Genomic DNA, 22,929 nt, shown 5'->3' on the forward strand with positions numbered 1-22,929 from the left:
CCATACAAATACAAAATAATACATATACACACACACACACACACACACACACACACACACACACACATACCTGGTCTGAAAAATATATAAACTGAAAAAAACAATGAAAAAAATAACAGAATAAAGACTCCAAGAGACAAATGAAAATGATGTCATACAAAAAGGGAGGGGGATTTTTTCTTCCTCTATCTTTTGATACATTCAGGTATATTGTGCACACACTCAAACAGACACACACAGCAGGGGTGTTGTACAACAAGGACAGAGACAAAGAGGCCACCTCATGTTTCCTTTGTGTGTGTGTGTTCTTCTTACACACACATATTGGAGATATTATGAAGAATAGTGTGTGCGTACATGACAGAGACATTGTCATCTGTACAGTTGTGACATTGTGTGTGCACGAGTAGTTGTGTGTGCAACTTGTGGGTCAGGGGCAGTGCAGTCAAGCCACTTGTTCTTTTTTTTGGGTTGTCCTCAGAAAACCTCGGGAATGATTGTGCGCGCACAAAAAAACAACTGTGACCCTGTTGCTAATGTTGTGATTGATTTCAGCATGATTACAAATCAGCAGGACACTTTCAGTTGTTTAGATAGTGATTCCCAACCCGTTTTTTTCCCTTAGAGCCCCTCCTCCTTGTATCTAAGAAAAGCTGAGCCCCACAGGACCCACATGAAAAAAGTGATACGTTGCTTTTGAAAAATTAACATAAATCACTGTAGAATCCGAATATGCCTACACACTTTTCTAACAAGACCTTAACAATTAAGGTTTTAACATGATTTTATTTAATATGTGCAAATCTAATTTTGACAACCTCAGAGGAGACAGAGCCTCGCACCCCGTGAGATCTCAGTCACCCCTGGACCCCAGGTTTGGAACTCATGAATGAAAGCTTAAATTAGGCCAATAACAGTGTTTGACCACAGCCCCTTATTGGTTGTCATTTTTTTGATTGTAAAAAAAAAACATTGCAGTTTTTTTTTTATGTGTAGGCCTACTGCCTTTTAGTTCAGAGTCTAACTGGAACACTAAAATCAAACCAATAAATAAAATAGACTAGCGGTAAATAGACTGCTGCCACATAGAGGATCAATCTGTAGTTATTTTTTGCTATCACTGACTGAGATTGGGATGCAGATGTGTGTGCTTAGTCAAGATCAGGGGTTGTAAACTTATTTTCAGCCAGCGAACCAAAAAGAAATGTGTTTCCTGGGAAACAAGTGCAGGAAAACATATTGCTGCTTATATGAGAAATCATATAGGTGACCTCTTAAGGCACACCTGAGAGCCATTTTAGGAACCATCCCTCAGTTTTCAGATTCCAAGTTCCACTCAAATTTTATGTCTATTCAACCTTCAGTCTCGCTCTGTCATCCTTTCCCTCTCTCTCCTCTCATTTTCTCTGTTTTCTTCTCTCCTCGGCTCAGTCATGAATATTCATGAGGTTGTTATTTGCATCGCTGACTCCTGAAAGCATCTGAGTACACAAAGGTGACAGGCATCAACCTCAGGAGGCGGCAGTGTTGAGAGATGAGAGAGCAAAGGAGGGAGGAAAAAATAAATGGAAATGACAGAAAGAGGAATCAGAGAAAAAGATGGAGGAAAATAATAAAAAAAAGGAGATCACAATACCACAAAGAACCAAAGCCAGACAAAATCGATATTCCTACCTCAATGTAAACTGTTCAGTGTTTGAATCTGTCCTCATGTAGACGCCAAACGCAACTGTCTTGCCAAGTCGAACCGGACTGGGTGGCACCAGAACCTCCACATTCTCATCCAGTCTCAGTTTTTCTCCTTTTGCTGAAACTGGGCCTATAGTCAATCCCACAGAACCAGCTTTCATCATGTCCTGAAGCCCTCCGTCCACTAGAGGGCTCCACTGTCCCCCAAGGCCCAATCCCAGTCTTTCCAGAGGGCTGACGTTTGCACTCTGACCTTTCCACTGCTCATTGACTATGGAGGGACACTCCTGACCAGCCCCGTCCATTGGTATGATTGAGTAATACACATCCACTGAAGGCAGAGTCACTTCAGGAGGTCTTTTTCTCACTTGTGGGGGTGTAAACCAAGCTGGGGGAAGCTCCAGACGGACCACACAGATGCCAGATGGTCCCATGAGGCGGCAGCCCGCCGAGGGTGCCGCTTCACTGGTGTCACGTATGGCCAAGGCTCTGACACATGGGAGGAGGGCCGGGGGAGGCGGGTCAGGCTCGTCCCAACGCCTCCCCACTAGATGAAAGAGTACCTAAAGAAAAGAGAAAAACAAACACGCCGGTAAAGCCTATAATGTGGAATGGTGGCCCACTTACAAGATAGCTTTCTTAAAAGTAAAAACAGTAAGGGATACCTTTTTCATCCCTTAACCTTTAAGAACCAGCTGAAATGACTGGTCATGTTTAAACATCTGAAATCTGACGTGTTAAAATGTAAAATAAATATAATACCATCAGCTCTAGATAATGAAAACAGTTACCGATACCTTTTCCACTACATAATACAGAATAAATAACTAAATAAAGTCTTTAATTAGCAAATTCTTTAACCCATATTAAACTTTTTTTTTATATTAACAAACTTTGTGTAATGTGAAATGCACTTTTTTTAGTGGTAAACTCAGAATGACTTAAATAGTTGTTTATTTATTCCTCTTCCACCTGTGTCTTACAGTGAATACATGAGCAAATGGATAAAGATATGATAAATTCACATTCATATAAATCCTCTATTATGGGACTGACTTATGAAGGATACATATAGCCGGTTTTCAGAGGCTTCCCAATACTTCCTGATTAGATTTAAAAGTTTGACTGCCTCTTTTTAAATGAATCAATAATCTGGGACAAACTATAATTCCAATCTCTTTGAATAAGCATGGTTCTTAGAGATATGGATGCAATCATCTGCTAGTTCCTTCAATCAAAACCAAAGATGTTGAAGCTGCCTTTAGCTACCAGCCTGCAGAAAGATGGAACCAACTTCTAGATGATCTTGTGGCCCAAGCGTGGTCACTTTCGAATCTGAGTTCATAACTCTGTAACTCTAAATCTGTTATTTTTAAGTGCTTCAGATTAACTTTTTCCAACTGCACCTTTGTTTTGCGGTACCAGACTTTAGTAGACTAATGACTTATTTCTGCACAGTAACACTTTGTATTTATTTATAACGAGGAACCTGAATGACCATTTCAAGTAAACCATTCAACATCCAGTACCTGTATCCAAGGCCGTGTTGACCCCACTTTGGGCATCACCACCTGACCTTTGACCTTCCAGTTCAGAGTCACATGGTTGGTTGTTGGCAACAGGTGCGGTGGCGACCCTTGCAGTAGCTCCACTGGGATTGGCTGCTCGATGCTCATGTTTCCATAGCTGCAGTTGACACTGGGCAGGGACTGTGGGGCTGCGACGCCCGCTTCCAGCTGGTGGAGGAAGAAGGGCTCGGTCCGCTGTGATAGGCTGCCGTTTCTCATAACCTCCTGATTGGCTTCCCGCAAGAAAAACGCAGAGTCAGCGCCACTTAGCTGGCATTGGACCGGCAGGTAGGTCGGGAGGGAGGAGGAGAAACGTGGTTGGGAGAAGTCCGGCCCTCCTCCTGCTCCAGCTCCTGCTGATCCTGCTTGAATGTCAAACACTGAGGGGAGATAAGGGAAGGTGAGAGGGAGGAGTAGAGGAGGAGAGAAAAAGAATAAACATTACAATTTCATAAACATCTCCTTCCTTAAAAACCTAAAGCAAATAATTCCATTCCCTCCATTTAAATCAAGTCAAAAAACAGCACGTAAATCCCAGAGTCACTGACCTGTGAAATACAGTCTTACAGTGCACACGCTGATATAAACACATGCACACATCTATCAGCTTTTACACATAAATTGTTGGATGAATTACAAGCTGCTGACACGACATACACTACAGTACATGGTGTTTCTTCACAGTTCCTCTACAAGGAGAAGTAAGCGTAAACACATTAGCTCTTAGCTGTGTATGCAAGACTGATCGACTCAGCATCACACAGGGCTCTACATTAATGCATCACTTTTTATCCCCCATTCCAAAAGCATTACAGCAGCATATATCACAAATGACATATTGCTCTTTGGCAGAGTATTTCCATATATTTACATTCACTTTCTATCCACTTCCTGGTGTGTTTTTTTTATCAAACATTACACATACAGGAGCTTGGATTCTGGGATTACTGGGATATTGGTGCAGTGCTGTATGTCTGCTGTTACAATGACTGCGCTGTGTTAGGATGTAGATTTGATCCCTAACCCTTATCCTCTGTTACTCAGTATATACAGTATTCTCTGTTTGGCTTGATCAGCATCATATAGTAGTGCAAGGCACTAAAACCTCCAAAAGGATCACTTGTTGTACACTCTTTGAATGTGAGTATAAGATGACATGAGCCAGAGTTGATGACGTAGCTGTCAAATGTGAAATGTTTCTATATAAGTTCCGAAAACCTCTTAGCTAGCTAAGAAAATTATTGTCACAATAATTAGCTATGAGCTAAGGGCATGAACATTCATGAAGACCCAGCTCTTTGATGAACACCTACGCACTAACTTATATTGATTGGATTGATAATGTTGATGATGATGACGTTGATGATATTGATGTCTTTAATTTTGATTAAAATTAACGATAATTTTGATCGTTGTTTTCTTTCATCTACATCTTCACTTGTGTAGAAGTAACTCTCAGATGTGTGTCACTTTGAAAAAAAGTGTCTTCTAAATGAAATTACATTGTAAAATGTGTTTATTTATCTAATATAATAACTGTATGACTATTTTGTGTTTGACTAGGTCCCTCTATAATTTATCTAAAGAAATGATTTTACATATTTGAAGCTATCTTTTGTTTCCTTAGCAGAACAAGAAGTGAAGTAAAATGTGTTTGACCTGAAGTAAAGTCTTAGAAAAGTAAAGTATAAGACTGCTGAGATGGCAATGGTCAGTTAGCTAACTTAAAATATCATGTCTGTGAGTTACTGTTAGCTGTTACAGGCCATCCACCAATTTTTCTCAGGCCACACATGTTTGGGTATTTGACATTTTCAGTGAAGTGTGTTGAACTATGTAAGGTGTTAGCAGCCACCAGCTACAAACCATGTGTGAGGATAAAGTAGAAAAAGGAAGGAAATGGAAAGCATTAAATGGCTACTGCTGCAAAATGTGTCTCAGGGAAAAGTCCAGAATGGCGCATTTTATATACAAAAATAGAGAATTTCCATTTTAACACACCAAGGAACCAATGCTGGCATAAACAAAACACACATACCAAATCCTGTTTGTGGGTAAATGTGTACGTGAGTGTGTGTTTGTCTGTATGGATGTGTATTCATGTGTCCTAGAGTAGCAGAGTGTGAAAATATAATGAGGGTGGGACAGCGTAGCGCTGTCTGGGGCAAGTCATACTGAGGCAACTTCACAAAAAAATAATAGCAGAGAAATAAAGTGATACCTCGGTGCAACATGAATAAGCAGGCTGGTTTGGTTATGGTGCGTGGTCACGTTAGGAGACATTTAGAGGGAGAGAGACAGGCAGAGGGAAAGAGGGGTGAGTGTGCATAAACACAGAGAGACAGTGGAATAAAATAAAAAGAGTGAGACAGAGGAGGAGGATCTACCAGGGGGAGAAACAAAAAAAGGAAAAAAAAAGGGGGGAATAATAGAAAAACAATTGTTCAGACATAGTACAGTTTGTATACGCTGGTGATTTTACTTTATGCATGATGACTGCTTTCCTTTGCAACCAAGGACACCAACTTTTCAACAGTTGGATTTTTTTGTCCACAAAGAAGCCAAGTTCACTTTTTGATAAACGCATGTCTTCTGTTAGAAAAGCTTTGGAAAGAAAGAAAGGTTTTCTGTTAGAATTTGTAGCTGTTTTTAATTATGTGATATGTTCACTTGGAGACTAAGAACAGAAGTGATTGTTGAGGCCAGATCTTTAGGTAAAGAAAAAGACTAATGGAAAAATGATAAAAGATGTTTCTTTTATATCAATAAAGGTTCAAAGAAATACTGCTTTTTGACTTAATCTGTATCAGAATAAAACATCTAGTAAAGGTGATGTAAAACCCATTAGGATCCCACCTCTGTGTTGCATAAGTTGTCCATATTGTGCACATTTATGCCTGCAGATTGGGGTCACAGGAGGCTCGCACGTACTCTTTTGAGCCAGCCCTCCATATTGAGAGGTTGAATGTAGCCAGCACTGATTTCTTTAAAATGTAGCTTTCTTATTATGTGCTGTTGATTGGCAAATGTTACTGGTCATGTGGTCATAACTTACTAGCACATTGAGGTCAGTTATCTTTTCTGTATTTTGGCTGATTTCTTTCTTTTCTCATTATAATGGCTGTCCTTGAGGTGTAAGGGATTACATGTGTGTCTGAGTGTGTTTGTGTCCACAGGAGTCCTATGAAGCATATGTCCCCATCCCGTACAGGGACCATGAACAGCTGACACACACACACACACACACACACACACACACACACACACACACACACACACACACACACACACACACACACACACGCACACACACACACACGCAGAGCTCTTTCATGCAGGTGAAGGTTGACCCTTGAATGAGATCATTATCACTGTATGAAACACTGTATTGCCTTAAGTTTATACAAGACATTTTTTACTTTATTTACTAATTACCATGGTATTAAGACAAGTCCGTTTTAAAGATCAGGTTTCGTTTTCCTCTTTATTATCTAGCTATTACAGATACCGTTAACCCTTGGTTACTTATTAGGTCGGGTAATTTGAAAATGTAGGCTAACACTGTGGTCATATTTTTATATTAACTTAAATAATGGCACTGTGTGAAGTATTATTCTCTAAGAATATAATTTGAAGAATTTAAAGAAGTCTTAGACAGGCTCAATAGGTGGCGCTATGCAACAAGAAGGTTTGGTCCTTTGGAATCTCACATGCAATCACTGATAGGCCATTGGCTACCATTGAACCTGGCATGGTCTGGATTCTCTGGCATCATCGCTTTGGCAACCACAGCCTCAACAGGAGTCCATACCTGCTGTGTCCTGCTGCACAGTGTGTGCATGTGTGTGTGTGTGTGTGTGTGTGTGTGTGTGTGTGTGTGTGTGTGTGTAAAAGTGCTCATATGTGGGGATTTATGATTTATGTGGGGATGGGCATGCATGGCTAGATGAGTGGAAGTGTTTTTAAGTGATGTGCGTATGTCTATACGCAAGACCATGAATGAGGTAAAGTGAACTGCATATTTACACGTGTGTGCATGTGTTTGTGTGCATGTTTGTGTGTTGTTGTGAGTGGAAAATTGGACAGGAACACAGCCAGATGTACAGAGATTTGACAAGGCCCATCTGTGATCTCTCTTCTCCCCCAAAAAATGCCCATTCTGCTCTATTTCAAAGTGCACACACACAAAGACACACAAACACACAAACACACGCACGCACACACAGCCAATAATCAAAACACAGTGGAGCGTGTAGGAAAGGAACGGGAATGAAAGGATAAGATAAAGAAGAAAAGAAAGATGAGTTCAGAAGGACAGAGCTTTGGATATTGATATTGTGTTGATCAAATATTGTCTTCTATTTTATATCTAATTAACGATCGACGCACAAACAAACAAATGCACTCATGTAAGCATATCTGTCACATCAGGCTGGTTTTAGTGTCTGTCTCAGCTGTAGATATGACTTTGGTACAAACTAAATTAAAGGCCGACAACAAAAGCATGCTTTTACAGAAACACATGCAGAAACATGAACATGGATACAAACATAAACAACCAACAGGGTACCCTGTTAACAGCCAACCTACGTCCTTAGGTGCGTGTTGCAGGAACATACAATGAAAAAATAAATAAACCAAGGTACTTGAATACAAACATGTTCATACACATGATCTATAGCTCTGTTAATTGTTATATACTTGCTATTTATTTCCAGTGGGTGCTACCTTGGCATGGTCCATGGTTGCCTTGCATTGCCAAAGCAGAAGGTGCCAAAAAATTATTCTTAATGCTGTTACTCACAATCTTCCTTAATGTATGAAAACTGTCACAAACTACTTTAACCGCCACACACCCCAGCTCCCCTCCATCTGTTTGCCTCTCCATGCCAGTTATTCTTTTCTTTGTGCTTAGATTTTACTTCTCTGCATTTGACCCATCAACTATTCATTGTAAAATTCTTCAGGTTGAGTACAAAGCAAAGCTATTCCGAGTCAGGCAGTATCAGGTTATTTTTTTTTTACAGCTGCTTGAACACAACTTCAAGCTCTTAAAAGTTCAACAAAGTGTCTAAAATGTTCAAGTGTTTGATGAAAAGCATCAAAACATCAGTTTGCTTTTTCCAAAGATTTCATCCACCGGAGCAAATTACAGCCCCAAAAACTAAATATATATATAAACGCAATACAGTGCAGGCACAGCACAGCACAGCAGAGAAAAGATCCATCACAGGAGAATTTCCTAAAAAGAATGAACTCCATTGATCACATAGATGGCACACTATCTAAGAGAGGGACGGAAAGAGAAAGGGAGAGAGAGATACAGACGGATACAGGGAAATATATGGACAGAGATGTGTGAGGTGTGGAAGAAAAGGAAGGACAGAGTGGTGAGGAGGAGAAATAATAGAGTGAAAGAGGGTGAGGAGGATGTGAGAGGGATGAGGTTTCTATTTCTGAGCGGAGCATTTATCACAAGCATGGAGTTTATTCTGGTGGTCTCTCTATCTCTCTGTCTGTCTCTCTGTCTTCTATCCTGCACTGTCTCGTCTCGCTGGTGTTAATGTTTAATTTTTCATTAGGTGAAAGGGGAACTCTGATGATTTCCCACATAAAAAAGCCACTTTACAAGGTAAGGGGGACTCTGTTCAGTCTGTGAAAACAGTTGTAAAAAGTCTTCTGTGGCTTCTTTGTGAAGTCTGAAAAAATAGCCCTTTCCAAACCAGGGTCTGGCTGAAAACTCAGCCGCAAGGTGTTCATTTATTCCTGACAATGGCTACCCTCTAAGTCAGTTTTCTCACTGTCATACATTTTTGCACTAGCAATGTTCTAGCCTGTATTTTAAATCAGTTAGTAAAGAAACTGCAAATCATTATGAGTGACTAACATTTCTGAAAACTGGGATGTGACTGAAAAAAAAAAAAACTAAAAGGGAGAAACTTTTTGTTCAGACAGTGAATGATTCTTTCAGCAATCGAGTCATCTAACGATTATTCTGGCGATAATTGGGGAAATGGAATAAGAAATATTGCTTGGTCACCCATTTTTTTCCCATTAAATCACTTGCTTCAAGATGAATTTTAATAAAAAGAGATAATAAGTCAGGTCTCTTAAATTATCAACTAACTTAGTATCCCTTTTGTTGATGCTTATCTCAACTTATACTGTATTATTTGATATTACTGCTGTAGCCTGTTTACCTGGGCTAGGCCACCCCAGTCAACAAAAAAAAACATGCCCTTTCCCTTTCCACTATTGTTTGTATTATGTCATTATATTCCTACATTTTTCTGCTTACTTCTGACCAATTATTTTCCAGTGTGTAATATAAAGGTCCTCACTCTGATATTTTGACAATGGCTACAAACACTGGCACTGTGGTACATTGACACTGTTATCTAACAGTCAGACGGTTACAGGTTAAAACCTGCCTGGGGAACTTTGTATGGTAACTTAGCATTGCTTTTCCCCCATAATCCAACAATCCCAAGCATTTTAATTGGCAACCATGAAGATGTGACTATGAGCATGTCTGCCTCTATGAATCAGCTCTGTGGTTAACTTGTGACCTGTCCAGGTTGAACCCCGCCTCTCGCCTGAGGCCAGCTGGGATCAGATCCAGCCCCCTGTGCTTTTCTAAGGAGAAAAAGCACAAAAATAATGAATGGATGGCTCCAAACGGGCCTACACACTATGAATGATTCTAGCCGGCCACTTAATAGCTTGCTGTATCACTGGTGCAACACACAACAATTTACAGATAGCTGGATGGATGCCAATTAGTTGTACAAGGGCTGGAAAAAGTCAGAATTTCACCTAGCAGCATTATGAAACCCAGTACAATGGCCCTGCAAGAAACCTGACGGTCATGGACATGTTAGTTGAGACTGTGTCAGAGAAGTATTGACTCAGCTCAGCCAAGATTTGAGTCCACAATATTCATCATTTATACTTAAATGTAATGTTTTACTTATGCATGTCTGTTTTTTGAAATGTCTCTATTCTTGCTGGTGCTGTCATTGAATGTTTTTATGCTTTTAAAGACCGTCCCCGCTGACATATTATGAATAAAATACTGTTGTTTTTTTTTTTCCCTGGGCCTATTTCCCAAGAATTTTAAATACAGAGGATTTGTCCTCTTTCAACTTGTCTTGGCTGTTTCGTGTTGCTTTTAAAAGCCTAAATATCAGAGTGCCACCTGCCAGACCTGTTTAACTGCTGACTAATGCTGCTAATTGGAATTCTACCTAACACAACAAACCTTTGTCACAGTTTTTGTAGTCAGGATGAAGTTTCCTTCCAACTTTGTCCTTGTCCATGGGCTGTTAAGCGAATTGTGTTCAACCCTTGTTGAGTAATACCCAATACTCCCCCACACACATGCACCACCTGTTGATTGATGCCCCTGTCAGTGGGTCAATGGAGTCACATTTCCCCAGATGTGGTCTGACTACCACCTCTCTCCTCTGGCTCCAACAGCCCCCACCCCACTGGCTTGGACCCAATATCTACCCTTCTCTTTCTATCTGTCTGCCTCTTTTTCACAATTCTTTTCCTATACACCTTTTTATATTAGCTTTTCTCCTCTCTGTCTAAGCCTCTTGGTCCACTGTGTTCTTGTTCCCTCTGACCTTGTCATGACAACTTTCTATAGGTGTCATTTAATAGGGGGACAGGGAGATATGTGTTGGCTATAAATTATATATAAATCATCATTTCATCTGTTAATGGTCAAGCCATGACTGTGATTCTGTCAACGTTTTGAACATATGGAAGAAAGAGACATTGAGACACAGACTTTGATGTCTGCTAAACGCCACACAGTAGAAACAGTGAAGAACTAAGCTCATCTGGAATGCAATAGTCTCAAAGTTGAGGACAGAAAAGAAAAGATGCAATGGAAGAGATGGAGATGGTGGGATGGCAGACTTTTGAAGTTGTGGATGTGCATTTTGTGACTGTGATGTCATGTCACACTGTGTGTGCCTGAGTGTGTGCGTGGAGGTCATTGCACTCTGTCAGACTGTGTGCGTGTGTTTTTGTGGCTGCAGATGCAAGGAAGTGTGAAGAGCAATTTCAAATAGTCACTTTTCCACTGAGAGAGACAGAGAAGGAGAAAAAAAAAGAAAGAAAAGAAAGATCTCTCAGAACGGAAGTGGAGCAGCACGGATTAAAATGCAGGAGCAGTTCTCAAGACTTGGAAAACTCACACACACAAACATTTATTCCAGGATATAGACTCCAAAACAAATCTAAAATTATGTGTGTATTGTAGAGAACAGGATATTGAGTTTATTAATTCAAAACGTAGACATAAATCAAAATCAGTATTTATAAATGTATGAAGTACCACTGTTTATTCAAACAAAGAAGCAAGCTGATGACGACGTAACATGAGTCACCATATTCAAACAAAAACGATATGATTAGTTAATTTCATTCTCGACTCAACAGAAGAAAAAAAAAATACTAAGAGAAAATCATGCAAAACATGCTCCCTTAAACATTAACTCCAAATGAAGCATCGTTCAAAATGGATTACTCAATTCTGTGATGTATTTTGTCTACAATTCAAACCATTTTAAAGGGGCTATATGTAACTTTCAAAAGTACTGCTTTTCTAGTGAGACCGCATGGCCGTTAGGCGAACTGCACCACGTCATACGTGCTCGTACGTACACAAACAAGCAAATGAAGAAACACTAGTTTGAAGAAACACTAGTGTTAATTTACTGAGTAATTAAGTTTTTTTTGTTGTGTTGTAGAGCAGGTAAAGCCAAATGTATAACTAAAAATAGAAGGAGGGAGGAAAACACAATAAGGTTGGCATTGATTCATTGATTGTTCTCGCAGGATGACATATAGCCATATGTGCTGGGGCTGGTACAAAACACTATAATTAACTCTTCATTTTGGTGGGTGGTCTTAGTTATAAGCTAAAATAAGCCAAAGTTATCACCTGCAGTTCCTCACCTCAGACATGGCAGCCAAAAAGAGAGATAAACAGCAGAAGTTCTTTCAATTAAAATTGAGTTGTGAAGAAAAGCCTCTGTGTGTGTGTGTGTGTGTGTGTGTGTGTGTGTGTGTGTGTGTGTGTGTGTGTGTGTGTGTGTGTGTGTGTGTGTGTGTGTGTGTGTGTGTGTGTGTGTGTGTGTGTGTGTGTGTGTGTGTCAGGCCAGGATCTCCTGGCTATGAATAAGAGGAAGGGATAAACCCATCGGGCCTTGGTGCCATTCAATTCAATCCTTCAGTGGTCCACAGCCAAGCAGCCAACTTGTAAAAGCTGATTATAAGGGGGCTAAAGGACTCGCAGCCTCAACTGACTTAATGGACCAATAGGAACTAAGTAGCTAAGGAGAGAAGAGGGGAAAAAAGGGGAAGATGATGGTGGAAAGAAGCAGAAGGATGAGTTTCTATGGAGGAGAAGAGGTCAGGAACGAGGGGAGGAGAAAAGTAAAAGTCACATACAGGAGCAAGGAAGTGAAGGATGGGAAAAGTAAAGGATGAGCATGATGGTAAAAAGGACAGGGAAGGGAAATGAGCAGGGGAAGTGAGGACAAGGAAGTGGAGGAGGAAAAGGGTATGGGAAGATAAGTGAGGAGAGAAAATACAAGAGGAGGAACAGACAAGAGTTAATGGAGATAAATGCAGGCAAGAGCTGAGGAAAGAGGGGAGGAGACCAAGCTATATGGAGGGATTGAATGAATGCAAGAAAGAGAGAGGGGGAAACAAATGTAAAGAAAGGGAAGAGGAGTATTACCAAGAGTCCTTTGACGTATTTTAGATTTTAGGTGATGAAAACCAGAGTGTTCAAGAATGTGCATGACTGCAACTAGTATCATTTGTGGCTCTTGGTGTCTGACCTTTGTGGTTAAAGGGAGCGGCCAGGCTTCTGATGTCAAGACTAATATCAGCCATCATATATAACCACACACACACACACACACACACACACACACACACACACACACACACACACACACACACACACGCACACAGACAGAGAGGGAGAGAAACACACAGAGTCACAGACGTTTACATGCTGTGACACAGTTTGTGCACATGAGTCATTAATGGAACATGTCCCAGAGAGAAAAAAAAGGACTCAAAGAGGAAGAGAGAAGGAGAGACATGAATGACTCAAATAAAGACACGGGAGAGGAACTAACTGAATTGTTACTTATTTCTCTGACTGTGTGTGTTTGTTAAGTAACAGCCTTTACAAGTCGGACACACAAACTGTCCAGTTGTAATAGGAATAAAATGAAATTATAGAGACAAGACAAAAAACCCTATTTGTGTGTGTGTTCAGAATAAGAAATGACCATGCACATGGACATATTTAGAAGCATCATTAAAAGTACAGTTTAGAGTTTTTGACCACTTGTGAGCCTATAGAACATGTTATGCAAGCAGTTATTAGGTGTTACATTTTTTTTTTTCCTGTGGCAGTGGAAGTGGCAAGGGTGGGGGTGCACGGGCACACTTGCATGTACCTGTTCCTTTCCTCTCTTATTTTACACAACCTGCCCCGCCCCTTGCTGTTTCTCTGTGCTTTTATGCGTCTGATCTTTGTTTCCTCATGTATTGACTTTTTGTGGGAAACGCTGTCGCTCTTCTTTTTTTTTTTTTTTTTTTACCATTAGGCAGTTCAGAACAACAGTCAAATTAAAATATCTAAGCACCAGTGTGTGAGCACAACACTTCATACACACCTAAGGATTGGCTCTTGTACCACAACACTTTTTTCCAATTCTTTGAAGTGTCACTTTTTACAGTAAACAACTCACAATATTAGTAACTACGGTCTGCGAAGTATCTTTTATTTTGTATGCATTTTGCATAAGCAATGATTAAACCACAACAGAAGAAGGGCACTTTCTTATTTTGATCCTTTGTTAACTTATATGTTCATATTTTTGCCTATTTTATGGATGAAACTAAAATGAGTCCCGTAATGCAGCACAGAACCCCTCACATTTTCTGTGCACCCTTGTATAGGAGAGCTACAGATATAAGATAAAGAATAGTACTTCCAAGGCTTTCGGCAACATGTTATCTCACCAGTTACATCCTGTCCTGAGTTAGACCTGAACATTATCTCCATTTTGTAGCTACATGAAATTATGAAACACTTCTGACCATGAGAGCGAAAAAAAATCCTTAGGAATAGTAAAGGGGAAGGAAGAGTGACATCATTGATGAAACTAGCATGTGTTAAAGGAGATTATTGCTAGATCACAAAAGTATGAAAGTTTCAAAACCTTTAGAAATTCCCATAACACCAAATGTGGCTTCCACTTAAATTAATCAGTATTTACTTCCAAGTAAATACATCATTAATGTAATCTTGTAACCGCATAGAGCCTCAACCATCTAATTGCAGCCCATTGATTTCCACTGAGACTAAATGCCACCGCTCCTCAGTCTGTTATTATTTGTTCTTTAAAGGTTGAGCTACACTTTATTGCTGAATTAACATGGCTGAAGGTACTTTACAACAACAGAGGCACACACCTTCTTTCTCTTGATATTCAAGGAACAACCTGGAGATATTTGGTTAACCCATTTCTGGGCAAGGATAAGCTTTATTAAACAAGCTGCCAACAGGAAAGCAACCCAAAGCTAAAGCCCTCCTGTACAAGAACACAGTTTGACTACTGATGGACGAAGAGTTTCTTAAGCTGTTTTCACATTTAGTATGCACTCGTGAAAATGTAATCTAGATCATTTCAGGATATTCTTCTGACCTGGCTGTTCACATTATGCACCTCACAGCAGGAGACTACTCCTGTCGGATGGGAGGGGGAGTCGGGGGGGGTTTCCTGAGGCAAGACGTGACGTAAAAAAAAGAGGTGGAAGTTTAGCTGACGAAGCAACAGAGTCCGCTATACGATGCTATTATGAAATCATTTACCCACGGAATCACAATATCAACAAAAGAGGTAAGAACAACATCCTGTGTTGAACCGAAAACGTAATGCAGCCTTTTGATTACTGTAAGTACACAGAGACCGTAGGGGTCTGGTACATAGAGTCTATGCACCGTGTACTGGTCACGGGATAGAACTGTCACCACCCCTCCACCTCGCTCGAGGGGAATTCTCCCGAGAATATCCCGTTGCATTCTCACATCAGCTCACTTGGACTTGCTGCGGAAAAAAATACGAGGGGGGGGTGGCAGGAGAAACTCCAGGTGAAGTCCGAGTTAAAAATGTAGCAGTGTGCGTTCACACCTACAGCTCCTCTGGGAAATGTCAGGAGTTTTTCAGGAGTTTTCTACAAGTGTGAAAGCCCTACTAAAGAGAGCATTTGGGAGAAAAAGGCAGCTCATCATTGTCCCCATTAATTGCATTCCACTACCATTCTGCTGCAACAAGCCTGCAAGCTTCAGCATGTGAATGTAATTTATTGGACAACTGTTTTTCTTTCTCGTTGTCTGATGAACTCTAAATTATGTCTGGAAAATCTTGATGGGACTCTGTCTGTAATTCGAATGGAGGTAGACACCTTCCGTAGCAAAACAGAAAACAAGAAGATCACACCTCCTACCGTCGTACGGCCTGCCCTTGTAATCCATCTCTAAACTGTTTACAACTCTAATCTGGTTAGGCCAATCAGATTAATGTTCAGCAGTTAATTAGCAGAATACTGTGCGAGTAATCTGATTGTCGCACTAACGAGCGGGGGGGATTATCTCGCTGTGGACAGACACCTCTCTGTCTCTTCTTTAAGTTCCATTCTGTCGGCGCCTGAATCACTTTTTAAAATTTTTTTTTATCGCATTTCCTTCTCCGTTCTTGTCCATGTCTTCTAGCTCTGTTTATCTGCAGCTGCTTATCTCCCCCCCCCCCCCGCCCTGTGTCTCTCTTCCCTCCTCTGTCATCAGTCTCCCGCTCCCTGTTTATCAGTCATTCTCTGTCTTATTGCCATCGATCGCTGCACAAGCCGCATGAGCAAAAACTTAATTAACTCTGACAAGCGCAGGTATTTTTATCGCTGCACCCGAAACACACACCAAAAACATACACATCCAAACACGCACATACTCCCACTTAAGATGTATTTTTAAACTCTATCTGTTTTTTTAATTGACAGATTCTTGACTTCAAGGTGAAATTCATTAGCGCTAATTGTGCCCTTGTTCAACTTTGACATTTTGTGAACGTCATGTGTGCGACGGGAGGGTGTCATTGAATGTCAGGTCATATCAAGCCCACTCAGGATACACACACACACACACACACACACACACACACACACACACACACACACTAAAATACACGCATGTTGTCAGGACCTTTTATTCACATCATTCCCTGCCTACCACTTCATTATTCTTGACCTTTAAATAGCATTAACCTTAACCCTTAAAATAACCGTTTAAAAAAAAGGTGACAACCAATAAATATCCGCAGTTACTCTTTTGTCATCTTGCTAGCCTTATGAGGTCACCCATGTACTCGTGTGTTTGTGCACACTTTAGTCCTCCTCATCAGCACCTTCCCTTAAGTCATCTATCAAACACACAGCTGCGTCAATTTTCCAGTGCTTTATGCGGAGGTGTGAGCTAACATGTCACATCAGCCTGTCTCATCCTCATTTGTGTTTTACAGTGTAACACATTCTTTTAATTTTGTATTTTACAGTTGATGACACGTTTTCTCACTTGTCTGGTACATTTCAAATTTCGTCTAGTCTCCAATCTCTTTGTTCAAATGTGTTTTTTCTGTCTAAATCTCTCTTTTTCTGGACATCTTTATTTGCCATTGTATGTGTTTGTGTGTTTTTACGTGTGTGTGTTTACGCATGTGTCAGCTCACAACAATAATTGGCTCAATGATTGGCAGCATAAATTTGTGTCTATGTGCATGCTTGCAAGTTTTTGGTGCCAGCGAGCAGCGTTGGGAGGTTCATTTTTTTTTATAAATAGGGACTCAATCTAAGAAAGGTCACTTCTTAAAACCATCAATTTGTAAAGACAGTTTGGTTTTATAAGGGGAACGTGAAGAAATTAACTCAAAGTTGAGATTTCTTTTTCTTCTTACAAAGGGGCACCTATGCCACAAAATTGATTGCAGGGCAGTAAAATTATAGCATTTCTTAGGAAGGAGATTTAAATCATTGTTTATGGTGTCAGCTTGAGTTTTTTCAATACTTTATGTGATTTATTTATTGATTCTTAGTCCCTCTCTTTCGCTATCTGATTTATATTTTATTTCTGACAGTTAAATACACGCAAGCAGCTTGAAACTAAAACTGCAAAAACTAACAAAGGTACCTGTTTAATCATATTTGAGATAGTGGAAGGCACTATCAGTTGAAATAACTATTTATCATGCTTGTGCTTCATTTTACTCTCCATCCCTTGTTGTAAGTCTCTCTATTGGTGCCTTAAATCTAAACAAAATAAAAATGAAATAGAACCATTTAGAGGAAGAAGTGTGCCCATCCATTTAAAGATTGCACGCAAATTATTACATGATAACACTCAAATGTGGCCCTACTCTGTCCTCTTTGCTACAATTTGACTTTCAAATAATCTCCCAACCTTTCCTCCCTTCAAACACTCACTCCCTCTGCCATCGTCACCACGTTTGCCTTTACCTTTTTTTCCCTCCTTCATCCCTCTGATCTCCGTATCTTTTATAACACTACTCCAATAAAGAAGAAACACCATTGAATGAGCATCAGATTTTAACTCCAAGGTCAAACATTTGAATATGAAAAGAACATTTTAGTGGAAGGAAGCTATTAGAGAGGGGTAGACACTTCAGACTGAGGCCAGGATTTACCACATGGTCAGCTGTAAAAGACAGAATGAGGGATATCTACGACCCTACATGTAGTTGGCAAGTTTGAGCTTCTTTTCTGAGCCACAAAACCTGTTTTCTGTTGGTTTTATGGATGTATGGTATGCATAGGTTTTTTTCTTTCTGTGACACCTGACAATAATTTGGCATATACAAGCTAATAGTATTAATTATTTTGTGATACCATGATAACTGCATAAGGTGTATTTGTTTGTTTGTTTGTTTTTTGTTTTTTTGGGTCCCCCAAAAAGACCAGATTCCATGGTCTACTGTAGCCCAGTTTGGCCAAATTTAGCATTTATAGAGTGGGCTTTTTATTTTTTTTAAGTGTTTTTCCCCAGCAAATATAGATTTTTCTACAGCGTTAAAAAGTTTTTCATGAGGGAAACAATTATTATTGTTGCCCATCTGCAACCACACCACTACATGCCACAGAAACCCACTTGCTTATCCTGCATGTGTATTTATTGTGACTTTATTTTTCCATCTATTATGATGTCAGATGGTTTCTCTTCAAACCCAGTCTCACAAAAACACTCTCAGCCTGAGAGGTTTTGATATACTGATTACAAAGAAAAAAAAACCTGTGAGCATGTAATTGAATAAAATATTAGGTGAAACAAACACACTTTGACTAATAGAAGTTCTGGAGCTCATTGCGGCATGTTTGTGATGTTAATCAGCCACAGAGGTTGGGGGCTAACACCCACCAGATGCTGGTGACATGTGGCTGTAAATAAGTCTGCCTACTCGACTAGTAACTCTGGCAGACAGCCAAGCTTCATTTTATAGTAGAGTGTGTGAAAAGGAAACAGTGCAAGAGGCTGGTTAAAGAACAGGCTTAGCCAGCTTCTTTAGTGTGATGTAAGTTTTTTTTTAAAATGCAAGTATACGTAGATAAAGACAGAGCAAAGGAACAGAAAAAATAAATGAAAGGAGATTGCAACGTGACATAAAAAAATAACAAAACAAATGAAAAACAAAAGCTGTGCTCAAGCTGATAGGAGCGGACTTCATGGCTGGTTTTAGCAGTACTCAACCACACTGCTTCCAGTGGGACTCACTGAGTTAGCCTCTTCTCGAAGGTTAAGTGCAAGAAACCTCCAACCACTTTGGGAGAAAGGAGGAGTAGATGTGTGCAAAAAGCAGATTCATTTTATCTATCTTTCTTTGCTGTACATAACTAACTAAAAAGTCAGTCTAGTTTGGATTTCTATTAAGGGACGATGCACAGCAAATGGGTTAGTAAATATCTTGTCCTACTCTGAAGAGGTTATAACACAGCGACTTACTAAATAAGCTATTCATTTGAAAAAAACACAACGATTAAGAGATGAATTCATTCTTTAATTAAAACTGATGTTTTTCTCCAGCTTAATGAAATATCTTTACATTTATTACGGTTTATCAAGGAGTTTGTCCATAGCAATGGTTAACTTTAATGCCATTGTAAAATGAGCAAGCTGAACAGTATTACCCACAGTAATGTGAACATTTTCATTAGGTGTTTTTGGACCAAACAGTTCTGGGGACTTTTTGAAGTGGAACTAGTCACTTAGGAGTTCCCTGATAACTACACACCATGGGAACTTTTTTTCTGTGTGCATTTGCACCACCATGGTACCTACTACAGCAGGAGCTACAAAGGTTCCTCTAAATGGGTCTCTTGGAACTAAAATAGTTCATAGTTCTTGCGGTAAGGAATGAATAAAAAAGGAGGAGGGTTCCAACAGTTCCTAGAAATATGAACAAGTTCCTGCGGTCCGAAAAAAACACATATTGACAGATAAGTTTGACAAAAAATCACAGCAACACCCACATTTCTGTCCCATTACTCTCAGAGCCTGCTTAAAATTCAATGAATTTTTGTACTATATCAATTGTCCATACCAAGTCCCAACAAATGATCATTTATCTATGCTTTCTTTAAATTGGTCAACATCCATGTTTCCAGCTTCACTGTTTTCTTCTCCTCCCCTTTTCTTCTGTTGTCAACAGCATGATAATATGACATATTTCTTTATACAGACTAAGGTAATGGGTAGCACACGTTTTTGGATTAAACGTGGCATCTGTACGAACATTTTGCTTTTCATAGCTGAAGATAAAAACTGTAGAACACTGTGATTTACATCATGAACATATTAAAGTAACATGGACAGATGATAAAATTGAAAAAACATTGTTTAAATAAACATCATAATAAAAATGTATTAACTCAACAGTTTTTTTATACTAGCTTAGGACACTCTGTCATTGTTCCTGTCTCTCTGGCTGCAGCCCACTGACGCATAATGATCAAATCACTGAGCGGCGCAAACCTCCCAAACCATGCATTTTCTTAAAAATACTAAAGCTCCCTTTCCAAGGAGAAATATTCTCTGATGGGGTTTCCTGCGAAAGAATAATTTATCATAATATTTAAGGTTAAAAGAACTCTCTTTCTTCTATCTTCTCTCATTTATAAGGTCATCCTGTTTGAAATTAGCTAACAGTCTCTCAATTGACTAATTCATCCATCATCATTGCTGCTACCTGTCGAGGCACCTCTGTCATTTTAAAGCATTGACTGACACACACACACACACACACACACACACACACACACACACACACACACACACACACACACACACACACACACACATTCATAAAGAAGTCATACCTTTGCATAAATTCAGGACATCATGGAGCAGAATACAAATCATGACCCCTGTTGCCTGTCAGCGGCTGATACATAAGAAATGGATACCACCTCTGCCGTCCCTTCCTAAAGCAGAGCCTGGAGCCAATTTCACATCTTTCCATATTTTTTTCATCCTCTCTACTGGAGCTCGTTGCTGCCTCGGTGGTTGCATTTTGGACTCAGATTTGGTCATCTCTAAAGTATTGAACACGTTGTTGCCTGTATTCTTGCTTGGCGCTGGTTTAGCTCAGTTATTAGAGAGGGCGTCCAATGTACAGAGGCTTCAGTCCTTGATGAACCGGTCGCATGTTCAACTCCATGATGTTATTTGGTGCATGTCACCACCTACATTTCCTGTCTATCTTCAGCTGCCCGATCAAAACAAAGCCCAAAACCCCCCAAAAAAATAATTATGAAGAAGAACATCTTTCAACCAGCTCTGAGGCTTGTATTATAACTGAAACAACTGCAAATAAGGCTTTTACTATAATTAACTCTGTTACTCTTCTATGTCTGGTTATTGAATTTACTGCAAGGATCTTTTGGCTTGTGTTGTTTCTTGGCAACCTATGCTGACAAAGCAGGACCTCTTTGCAGATGTTTTTGTCCTTTCCATGGTCAGTAGAATTTTGCAAAAAAATAGAGTACAAAAACATTATCTTTGCCGGAATTTTTCTTCTGCAGCCTGCTGTTACTCATTTCATCTGATACCTACAGTATACCCCAAAGCAGCAGTTACAGGCATTTAAAATAATTATACAAAAATACTCAAGTCTCATTTGTTTGTGTAGCTCATAAAGAGGCATCAATATAGATTTCGGTCTGATTAATAATGGGCTAAAAACTCTTCACATCTTTAATGTTCTAACTGATGCTTATTAATACACTTCAATGCATATTGTGGCTTGATGATACTGCAAATTCTTTCACGCTGGCATCCACACTCCAGACACACACAGGTAGCATGTTCCCCATGCATAGCTCACCTTACACTAATTTAACCTGCTAGCATATTGTTGAAAGTGCACTTTGTTCTGAGCAGCTGACTGTGCAGTGTCAAACCAGTGGGGACTGTTTAGTCCATCGCTGAGATTGATGGTGAAGGCAGAAGTTATCCGATGAAGTGCAACACTCTAATTGTAAGCCTAACTGTTGATTCATACAATGCATTCATGTATTTTGATAAAGTGCTTTAAGTAACTTTTAGGTATATGTGGCTGTTTCTTTAGATAATCTAGTATATTCTTCTTCAACTTGTGACTTCCTTATGCTGACATCCACCTGCACATGAGCGTAAGTGGAGAGTGATAGTTACATCAGGTGCTTATTTGTAAACCTTATTATTTTCTGTATACACAACCATATAGGTCTCAGGCAGGTAATGTTGTGTTGGCCCAGCGTTACAGTCATTAAACTTCATTATAGGGACAGTCGGTGCTTACACAGAGGTGTAAGTTTGTGTGTGTGTGCGGGGGTCAGTATAAAGGATGGGGTGCCACTTGCACTTTACTGTAGTCAGCACACACACAAGATACAACACATCCACAGTAGTGCGTATGCAGTCCCATACACAAACAAACACAAACAAACACACACACACACACACACACACACACACACACACACACACACACACACACACACACACACACACACACACACCTAATGTTTAAAAAAGAGATGATGCAGGATGCTTCAGGACTGTAAGACAGAGGATGTGCTCAGACCTAAACGGTCAGTCATGGCAGAGTTTGAGAGTTGGAACAAAAATGTAAAATGTACATACAAGACTGTCCTCTCTTGTATAGAATGCAACCAACAGCAGTTGTTTTAATTATGACAGGAACAAAGAGGAAAGTCATGGGACTCAGTACAGAAGTACAGAAAGACTGCATAAGGAGGAGGTTGAGGTGCGGGTGTATAGATAATGTAAACAAACACAGACACTGGTTTTTGTGTCATGAATATTATTCTCTTACTAAATAAAATCCTGCTGTTTGTCAAAGGTATCAATTAAAGAGATAAATGCATTCAAAATACTATCAATTTTAGCTGTTTCAATTTAGTTTTTGATCTATGACAAATTCCTTTTTCCTTAATGTCACAACCTTTGATTGATCAGAAGATCCTTATTCTAAATTCAACCCTGCTTTTATTTAGAAATAAACACAAA

The 22,929-nt window shown here is 39.7% G+C and overlaps 1 protein-coding gene across 1 annotated transcript in view; it reads right to left on the bottom strand.

Moving 5' to 3' along the window:
• Positions 1 to 22,929, bottom strand: part of si:dkey-215k6.1 (transmembrane protein 132C) — a 241,505-nt gene that overhangs the window by 154,099 nt on the left and 64,477 nt on the right. The window contains exons 2-3 of the mRNA XM_065948557.1: positions 3,219 to 3,637; positions 1,675 to 2,252 (exon numbers count right to left, since the gene is read on the bottom strand). Of these exons, the coding sequence (XP_065804629.1) occupies positions 1,675 to 2,252; positions 3,219 to 3,637 (997 nt within the window). The remainder of the gene's footprint in view (positions 1 to 1,674; positions 2,253 to 3,218; positions 3,638 to 22,929) is intronic.

The sequence above is a fragment of the Labrus bergylta genome, chromosome 2 (assembly GCF_963930695.1).
Source record: "Labrus bergylta chromosome 2, fLabBer1.1, whole genome shotgun sequence".
Taxonomy (NCBI): domain Eukaryota; kingdom Metazoa; phylum Chordata; class Actinopteri; order Labriformes; family Labridae; genus Labrus; species Labrus bergylta.